Here is a 10,765-nt window from a genome sequence, read left to right on the forward strand (position 1 = left end):
AACCTTATGCTGGTTCCGACGTCAGAAAAATTGGACAAAATTGCTAAGAACCCTACTATGGATCATCCGGGTGACAAGGCTTTTGAGGCCCGACGAAGTGAGTATCAAGAGTGGGAAGAGAAAAACTCTCTTGCTCGGTGTTATATTATAGCCTATTTAGATAATCTGATACAACGACAATTCAATAAAATCGAAGTGTCCAAGGATATATTGGATAGACTAAAGACTATGTAAGAAGAGTAGAACTGTTCTACTCGATGAAAGGTCTTAAAACTGTTTATGACCGCACAGATGACTGAGAACCAACAGGTTCACGACCATTGTCTAAAGATGATGGGTTATATCAATGAATCGGAGGCTCTCGGGTCAAGGCTAGACCATGACACCAAAATTGATGTTGTCCTCAATTCCATGCCTTCGTCCTTCAATTAGTTCATCATGAATTATAACATGAATAAGTTAAATGTTAGCCTTCAAGAACTCAACAATATGTTGTAGAGGGTTGAGAACTGATTAAGAAGGATAAACTGATTGTCATGCTTTTTGAAATTGGAAAATTAGGCAAGAAAAAGCATAAGGCTAAAAGGAAGGACCAGAAGAAAGGTAACAAAGCTAAAAAGCAGAAGGAGGATAAGGTGTCGGATGCCTATCACTACTGCAAACAGACCAACCACTGGAAGAGGAACTGTCCTCAATTTCTGGAGACTAAGAAGAAAGGTAATTTCGAATATTTTATCATAGAGACCAATTTGTTGGTCACTTCTACTTCCTGGTGTATTGACTCCGGGGCTTCAACTCATTCGTGTAATCATTGCAGGGGTTCAAGATAAGCAGAAGACTGAGTGACGGAGAAGTGTCACACTACTTGGGGACTTCTGCAATAGTTGTAGCTACAGCCATAGGAATTATAGAACTAGTTTTCAAAGAAGGAACTAGTGTACTTAAAGACTGTCTTTTCGTACCTAATTTAAGAAAAAAATTGATTTCTATCTCAAAATTGTGCATGGATGGTTATTCTATTTTATTCAGTAATGTGATTACTATTAAACAAAATAACAAATTCCCCGTATACAAAGAACTTGAGAACGATCTTTATGTTCTCCATCATTCTCTGAAAACAAACATTACCAAAACTACGTCGGAAATAATCCCCAGGAAGAGAACTTGTGATACAGTAAGTCCCACATGCATGTGGCATTACCGACTTGGCCACATTAACATAGATCGTATCACAAGGTTGGTAAAGGATGGTCCTTTGGAATTCCTAACCGTAAAAGATCTTCCAACCTATGAACCTTGCCTTCAGGGTAAGATGACAAAACGGCCATTTATGGAAAAGCCTGAAAGATCTACAGGCATACTTGACGTTATACATACTGATGTGTATGGTCCTTTAAATGTTAGGACACGTAACCAGCATGTTTATTTTATAAAATTTACTAATGATTACTCACGGTATGGTTATGCATACCTAATGAGACATATGTCTAAATCTTTTGAAAAGTTCAAAGAATTCAAACAAAAAGTCGAGAAACAATTAGGGAGAGAAATTAAGACCATTTGATCAAATTGAGGTGGTGAATATCTCTCTAACGAATTCAGGGACTACTTAAAGGACGATGGGATAGTATCACAACTAGCTCCTCCTACTACATCACAGTTAAACGCTGTGTCAGAAAGGAGGAACCAGACTTTATTGGATATGGTCCGATCACTTCTCGTACACTCGGAACTACCTACATCATTTTGGGGTTACACATTAGAGACTACGGCATACATGCTGAACTGGGTTCCAACCAAATCCGTTTCGAAGTCTCCCTATGAGCATTGGACCGGTTAGAAACCAAGTGTAAGACACTTGAATTTTGGGGGCTATTCGACACATGTTAAAAGAACGAGTATTGACAATGGGTATCCAAGACTAGTCGTTGCCTATTTATAGGATACCCCAAAGACTCTGTGGGTTACTTATTCTATAATCCAAAAGAGCAAAATGTGTTCTGCAGTTGAAATGCCCACTTCTTAGAAGAAGATTACATCCTGGATAATCATCATCAGAAAGTTTTTTCTTGAGGAGGAGAGCCTAGGGGTAGTGGGAGATGTTCCACCAGCTCCAAAAAATAACCAACCTAGAAGATCTACCCGGGTTTCCAGGCCTTCAGTTCGTTACGACTATGACCAAGAAAGTTACTTGGTGGAAGCCACGACCAGTGAGGAGGATCCCGTGACTTATACGGAAGCTATGTTGGTCATATATTCCTTAAAGTGGGTAGATGCCATGAGAGTTGAGATGAACTCAATGGAGACCAATGGAGTTTGGACTCTAGTAGATCTGCACCCTAGGGTAAAAGCAATTGGTTCCAAATGGATCTATAAGAGGAAGAAGGGCCCCGATGGTAGAGTTGAGACCTACAAGGCTCATCTTGTGGCAAAAGGATACACTCAAAAAGAGGTAATCGGTTATGAGGAAACCTTTTCGCCAGTGGCCATGCTTAAATCCATTAGGATCCTGCTAGCTATAGCAGCTTACCATGACTACGAGATTTGGAAAATGAATGTCAAAACTGCATTTCTGAATGGAGATCTTACTAAAGATATCTAGATGCCGCAATCGTAAGGTTTCTTAGTTGCAAGTCAGGAACACATGGTATGTAAACTCAATCGATCCTTATATGGACTTAAGCAAGCTTCTAGGAGTTGGAACATCCAGTTTAACTCTAGCGTCAAACAGTTTAACTTTGAGCAAAATCCGAATGAGCCTAGTGTTTATAGGAAGACCAATGGGGATAAGATTACATTCTTGGTTCTATATGTAGATGACATTTTATTCATTGGGAATGGTGTAGTTAGGCTTTTATAGCAATTCTCCATGAAAGATCTTGGAGAAGCCTCCTAATACTAGGTCTTCGACTCTATAGAGATAGATTGAAGAGGATAATAGGATTATCCTAGTCAACTTACATTGACAAAATAGTCAAGAGATACAACATAGAGAACTCCAAGAAAGGAAATGTTCCTTTCAAGCATGGGGTCAATCTCTCCAAGGGTATGTCTCACAAGACTCCCGAAGAGATTGAGGGCATGAAAGAGGTTCCCTATGCCTCAACCGTAGGGAGCATCATGTATGCCATGCTGTGCACTCGTCCTAACATTTCTCAAGCAGTGAGTATGGGAAGTAGATACCAATCTAACCCAGGGCAGGAGCATTGGACCGCTATGAAAAACATACTAAAATACCTTCGAAAGACAAGAGAGTTTTGTCTGGTTTTTATGGTAGTTCACTACAGATCTAGGGGTATACTGATGCCAATTTCTAGTCAGATCTCGATAATCGAAAATCTACATCTGGTTATACCTTCATAATAGGATCGTGTGTTGTGATATGTGTGCATGCTATACATCATTTTTATTGCTGTATACATGGTTTTTATGATGTTTTGCAATGATTTTTACCCTATTTGAGCCGAATTCTAGGAAAATAAGAGTTTGGGGCAATCTAGGGTGAAGAGAGCATACTTCGACCCATCAAGAATGAAAGCTCACCGAGACCCCATGGGAAGCACTAAATCTACCAAGGAGAGAGGCCCAACTGCAGCCCAACCAAAACCTTATGGGATAACAGTAATCTAGACCATCAAGGAGAACAACCCAACAGCAGTTCGGCCCACCAAGAATAGCAGCCCAACTGTAGCCCTAAGGGAGGCTCCAAAAAGGTGGTTGACCTTAGAGAAGAAGGAAAGGTTGAAAGGAAGAGTATAAAAAGAAAAGAAAAAACAGGAACTAGGGTTTGGACCCCTGAAGACAAAACCAAAGAAGAAGAAGAACTTCTAGAGAAGAGAGAAGGCTGTTGAATGCGAATTGAAGAGGAGGTCGAAGGTTGATGCAGAAATCTTAGGTTGTCTTCTTCTTTGATTCTGCAAATTCGGTATCCTAGATTCAACTAGGGTTTCATGATTTTTCTTTATTGAATCTTTCTTTCTTTCTTTTATGCGAACCATGATGGACTTCAAATCTGATATGTAATTAAAATTTTAGCAGATCCGATTGATTGTGATTTATTCTTGGGATTTCTTGATTAGGGTTTTCGATTAATAGAATAATCTTGGCTGAATTGTTCTTGTTTCTTGGATTGCTTGAATTGCTTGAGAAAGAGTTTAGTTAATCAGATCATCTAATCAAGAAAATGGATTGAATGCATCTTAGAGATAAGTTTCATGGTTCATTTGGCATCCATTCATACCTAAATTGATGACTTTTGAATTCTTTATTCTTAATGCATCTATGGCGATTAAATTTCTAATAGAAATATAGGAATTATTGCTCATAGATAGAGTGGGTTGTGCTCGAGAGAGGCTGCTCATACAATTAGGGTTTCGCCAACCCAAGACTGAATTCACTTAGGTTGGGCTGCTTAAAGATTTAAGTGCTAAATCGGTTCTACTAGTTCTTGCATGCAGTAATTCCTCTTATCATTAAAGGTGGTTTGATCCGAAACTGCTTTGGGTAATTTGCTAGTTAGGAGTTAGGTTTTTCTTTGTTCAATCTTTCGGTTTATCAGATATTCAGTACTAGTAGTTGTTGGATCAATCCTCGTGGGAACGACACTTTACTCATCATTCTATTACTTGATCGGCTAGTGCACTTGCTAGTGTCTTCTTAGCGCATCAAGTTTTTGGCGCCGTTGGCAAGGATTATCACAACAATATTAGGAACCATTTGTCGTTGCTAATCTGATTTTGTACATTATGTTTATGATATCTGTGTATTAATCTCTTTATTACTTTGACTTGTACAATTTATGACACACAAAAGTGAAAAGGAGAGCATCACCTACGATCCCGAGATTGAACAAACTCTACGTCGTCGCCATAGAGCTTCTAAGCAAGGGAGAGCTGAAAGTGCAGAGATGGCCGAACAAAGGACCATGATGGATTATTCCAAACCAACCCTCACAGGGGCAGCCTCGAGCATTGTGAGACCAGCAATAGCTGCTAACAACTTCGAAATCAAACCAACAATCATTCAGATGATTCAGAATACAGTTCAGTTCAGCGACTTGGCTTATGAAGATCCGAACATTCACATTCCCAACTTCTTGAAAATATGTTACACATCCAAGCACAATGGGGTTAGTGATGATGCGGTGAGGCTCAGATTGTTTCCGTTCTCATTGAAGGACAAAGCTAAGACTTGGTTGAACTCTCTACTAGCTGGATCGGTTTCTACTTGGGATGAAATGGCCAGCCATTTCCTATCCAAGTATTTCCCTCCGTCCAAGACAGCAAAGATGAGGAATGATATCACCACCTTCTCTCAGCGGGATGGGGAGTCATTGTACGAGTCATGGGAGCATTACAAAGAATTACTAAGGAAGGTTCCTCATCATGAACTCCCCATATGGCTGCAAGTTCAGACATTTTATAATGGGTTGACCGAAGCAAATAAGACTATTATGGACGTTGCAGCTGGGGGATCCATTAATAACAAGACCCCTGAAGTTGCCCATGCATTCATTGAGGAGATGGCTGCAAACAACTACCAATGGCATTCCAAGGGAGCCCAAGTTAGGAGACAACCTAGACTTCATAATGTAGACACCTATACAGCACTATCTGCACAAATTGGTGACCTCATCAAGAAGATAGATGAAATGCAGTTGGCAGCCATACATGTTCAAACCGTAGCCTATGAATGGTGTGGGGGAGGTCATATCAGCACCGAATCTCAAGTCGGAAATCAGTTCATGCAGTCCCCCAAGAAAGTAGACTTCATAGGGAATTTGCAAAAGCAACAAGGCAATCAGTACCATCGTGCATTTAACCCCAGTTGGAGGAATCACCCCAATCTGTCTTGGAAAAATCAAAATGCAGTGAAACCCTTTCCCCAAAATTTTAATAAGCCAGAGAAGAAATCCAATCTAGAGGAGCTTATAACCAAGTTCATAGAAAGTGCAGAAACGAGAATTCAGAACAAGAAGCATCAATCAAGAACTTGGAAACTCAAGTGGGGCAGTTGCTCAGATGATATCTTCTAGAGTACAAGGCGCCTTACCCAGCAATACAGAAGCAAATCCAAGAGAACAGGTGCAGGCCATTACTTTGAGGAGTGGTAAGGAGCTGCAAGAGGTGGAGAAGAAAGCAAAGGAAGAAGGCAAGGTGAACACAACCCTAGAAACCAAAAAGAAGGAGGAAAAGTAATCTAATTCAAAGAAAGAGAAAAGTCAACAGCCACAAGTACCATTTCCGAATAAGCTAAAGCAACACAAATTGGAAAAGGAATTCGGTAAGTTTCTTGAAATTTTTAAGAGTTTGCATATTAACATTCCTTTTGCAGATGCCTTAACCCAGATGTCGTACTATGCAAAGTTCCTAAAGGAAATATTGGCAAACAAAAGGAAACTAGGAGACGTGGCTACAGTTGCCTTGAATGAAGAATGCTCAGCAATCCTCATCAACAAGTTGCCTCAGAAACTGAAAGATCCAGGGAGTTTCACTATTCCTTGTGCTATAGGCAGATTGAAAGTTAACAAGGCATTGTGTGATTTAGGAGCTAGTATAAATTTGATGCCTTATTCTGTCTTTAAGAAATTTGGGTTGGGTGAACCCCAACCCACTCGAGTTGCATTGCAATTAGCTGATAGGTCCATCAAGCATCCTAGGGGAATCTGAAAGAATGGTAGGATCCATCTAATGGACGCCAAGAAAGGTGCGGAAAGGGTGGGCGAATTTCAAAAATTTTCCTACCTTCTCCCAACTGAGAATCATATTCCCTAAATTTAGAATACAATATTCAAGGATTCTACTTGAACCATAATCAAATCAGATCTGAACCAAAAGGGAACAAGAAGGATTATACCTGATCTGGAGAAACAATATCTCGCAAAGTCGGTGTTCACGCCCAAAGAAAATACCAAGATCCGCTCCTGCTGAAAATGACACAGCTGTTGATGGAACGGAACCAGTAGGGTGCGTCCTACACACTGGATCCTTCACAAGAACCCACTGGAAACTCTGAACAATGAATCATTTTTAGTCTTTTCTGCAAGACTGATGTCAAGAACTGATTTCTTGACTTCTTTCTCCTACAAAGATCGAATCTTGCAAGAGGGGTTGGCAGCGGCTGGAGGAGAACTCCTGGAACGAAGATGGCTGAACAACTTTTCTTCTCTCTGGAGTTTTTAGATCTAATCTCTGTATGCAGAAAACTTTCTTCTCTCTTGGAAAAGCTTGGTTCGAAATCTGGTATATTCGAATTAGCTTTCTCCTCCTTTCTTCTTGATTAAGAAATCCTCCTAATTAGGAGTTATCCCAATCCAAATCAATATTTGGATAGGGATAATTTTAATCCTATCTGCAGATTAATTTAGTTTACTCCTGATCTTATTAGGAGGTTACCAGATTCAAATCTGATTTGAATCTGGTCTCCTAGAGTGGATAAGGTCAAAAGCCCAATCATTTTTACTAACATTAATCTCCGATTCGCCCCATAGATGGGTGATCATATCAGCCCAGCTCGTAATGGGCTTTTGGCCCATTAAGTGTTCAGTGTTAAACTAGTTTCCAATCTACTGCCCAGTTGGGCTTCTTTGTATGGCGTGGGACCCAAGCATTAATCTACACACCAGCTACATGGGTACGGCCCATCCTTTATTACAAGGCCCAACCGAATTCACTAAAAATGCATTGACCCCTTGAACCCATCACATGGACCCTATGGGCCCAACACTTACATTAAGTGGTCCCTAGGCCAAGCCATCTTATAAAAACTCAGGGACTGTGGGCAGGTGCAAGATTAGCCCATCAGGTATTATCCTAAATGGTCTTACACTTAACCTCTCAGCCCTTAATGATCAAGCACTGCCCGACAAGAGAAGACCTCTCCCTCGGCTACAACGAACAGTGCCGCACTCTCTACTCACATGGATCCTAAGAATTAAAACATTTTGCAAATTTGTTGAAACCGTACATATACATGTATATATATATATATATATATATATATATATATATATATATATATATATATATATATTAATTTTGCAAAACAAAAATCCAACGATTGAAATCAACTGCCGGTATTTTGGTTTCCATCAGAGAGAATGCATTCCCGATCATTACCATTGTCCGACAAATGGGCTGATCCTGTCACTGTGATCACCCACTCAGATGAATTCTCAGACTGCCCCAACATATCCAGGTTTTGACCCCCACTAAGGATCTCACTGATTGATATATCAAAGACAGCCCGATCCGACACCTAGTGAAGTGTCATAATCGAGTCCAGGGGTCAGGTGTAACTTTCCAGCTTTGCCCATTTGTCTCCAAGGTCTAGGGCAATGCTGGAAATCTGGTCCGGTTCAAGGGTTCAAGCAATCCCATACTGCATGTGCCTAGGGTCTTACCCTGATGGCCGAAACAAGCCATCCCAACACTTGGTGGCACATCAGTGTCAGCCTTGGCAGGATAAATTTCCCCAAACTTATCCAATGGCTGTGAACATTTAAAACTAACACAAGTTTCTATAAGTGTCCAGTTTTACAGTCTTACACAGAAATATACCAAACAACATGAATCAAACATGTACTTTCTTTATTTACACTAAATGTCAAAAGTACATCAAATTGGATTGAAGCTAACGGCATACAAAACTGTCTAACAGCTCCCACTTGCACTTAGGTCCAATCCGGTACAAGCTGGAGTCTCATACTTTTCACGTGTTTCTCAAACACTTTCTGTGTCAGTGGCTTAGTCAATGGGTTTGCCACATTATCCGTTGATGCTACCTTCTGAATTAGGACGTCCCCTCCACCAACGATCTCACGCAGTACATGGTACTTCCTCTCGATGTTCTTTGACTTCGAGTGAGCCCGAGGCTCTTTAGCCTGGGCGATCGCTCCATTGTTGTCACATAACAACGGGATGGGTGATGTGCTGGATGGAATCACTCCCAATTCGTGTATGAATTCCTTAATCCATACGGCTTCCTTGGTAGCTTCACTTGCGACAATGTACTCGGCCTCGGTTGTGGAGTCTGCAATGGACCCCTGTTTGCTGCTTTTCCAGCAAACAGCACACGATCCTATCGTGAAAACATATCCAGATGTAGACTTTCTATCATCTAGATCCAACTAGAAATCGGCATCGGTATACCCTAGAACTTGTAGTGAACTACCATCGAATACCAGACAAAACTCTTTTGTCCTTCGAAGGTATTTAAGTATGTTCTTCACAACAATCCAATGCTCCTGCCCGGGGTTGGCCTGGAATCTGCTTACCACACTCACCGCTTGAGCTATGTCCGGGCGAGTGCACAACATGGCATACATGATGCTCCCTACGACTGAGGCATAGGGAACGTCTCTCATGCCCTCAATCTCCTCAAAAGTCTTGGGAGACATTTTCTTGGAGAGAGTGACTCCATGCCTGAAAGGAACATTTCCTTCCTTGGAGTTCTCCATGCTATATCTTTGGACAATTTTGTCAATGTAAGCAGCCTGGGATAATCCAATTATCTGCTTCGATCTATCTCTATAGAGTCAAAGACCTAGTATATATGAAGCTTCTCCAAGATCTTTCATGGAGAACTGCTATGATAGCCATACCTTGACCGAAGTCAACATTCCTACATCATTCTCAATGAGTAGGATATCGTCCACGTACAACACCAAAAGGGTGGTCTTATCCCCATTGGATTTCCTATAAACACAAGGTTCATCCGGATTCTGCACAAAGTCAAACGTTTTGACAGCGGAATCAAAATGGATGTTCCAACTCCTAGAAGCCTGATTAAGTCCATATATGGATCTATTAAGTTTACATACCATGTGTTCCTGACCAGCAGCAATGAAGCCTTGCGACTGTTGCATGTAGATATCTTCACTAAGATCTTCATTTAGGAATGCAGTTTTGACATCCATCTGCCAAATCTCGTAGTCATGGTATGCTGCTACAACTAACAGGATCCTAATGGATTTGAGCATGGCCACGGGCGAAAAGGTTTCCTCATAATCGATACCTTCTTTCTGAGTGTACCCTTTCGCCACCAAACGAGCTTTGTAGGTCTCAATCCTGCCATCGTGGCCCTTCTTCCTCTTGTAGATCCATTTACAACCAATTGCTTTTACCCCGGAGAGCGGATCTACTAGGGTCCAAACTCCATTGGTCTCCATCGAGTCCATCTCAGCTCTCATGGCCTCCACCCACTTCTGGGAATCTATGTCTAACATAGCTTCCGCGTAAGTTACGGGATCCTCTTCACTAGTCAATGCTTCCACCAGGTAACTATCCTAGTCATAACCATATCGGTCTGGTGGCCTGGATACCCGAGTGGATCTTCTAGGTTGGTCACTACCTGGAGCCTGTGGGACATCTCCCACTGCACCTGAGCTCTCCTCATCAAGAACTATTTCTTGACGATGGTTGTCCAGGATGTAATTGGTTTCTAAGAATTGGGCGTTTCGACTGCAGAACACTTTCTGCCCACTTGGGTCATAGAATAGATAACCCACTGAATCTTTTGGGTAGCCTATAAATAGGCAACGACTGTTTTGGATTCCAACTTGTCCACACTTGTTCTTTTAACGTGCGCAGGACAACCCCAAACCTTCAAGTGTCTTACACTTGGGATCCTTCCGGTCCATAGTTCATATAGAGTCTTTGGAACAGATTTGGTTGGAACCCGATTCAGTACATAGATAGCAGTCTCTAATGCATATCCCCAAAAGGATGTGGGTAATTCTGAGTGGACGAGAAGTGATCGGACCATG

The 10,765-nt window shown here is 41.3% G+C and overlaps 1 protein-coding gene and 1 non-coding gene across 2 annotated transcripts; one reads left to right on the forward strand and one right to left on the reverse strand.

Annotated features, from left to right (window-relative positions):
* Positions 1-5,284: 5,284 nt before the first annotated feature.
* On the reverse strand, positions 5,285-5,391 carry LOC148871666 (small nucleolar RNA R71). The gene has a single exon (XR_016108619.1). It is a non-coding gene; the product is annotated as a small nucleolar RNA R71 (small nucleolar RNA).
* A 956-nt stretch (positions 5,392-6,347) lies between these two features.
* Positions 6,348-6,668, forward strand: LOC148871667 (uncharacterized). Its single transcript, XM_088970044.1, has one exon. The coding sequence runs from the start codon at positions 6,348-6,350 to the stop codon at positions 6,666-6,668; it is 321 nt and encodes a 106-aa protein (XP_088826170.1).
* Positions 6,669-10,765: the final 4,097 nt, after the last annotated feature.

This window comes from Nelumbo lutea, chromosome 2 (assembly GCF_056320005.1).
Source record: "Nelumbo lutea isolate HS-2025 chromosome 2, American lotus-T2T, whole genome shotgun sequence".
Lineage (NCBI taxonomy): Eukaryota > Viridiplantae > Streptophyta > Magnoliopsida > Proteales > Nelumbonaceae > Nelumbo > Nelumbo lutea.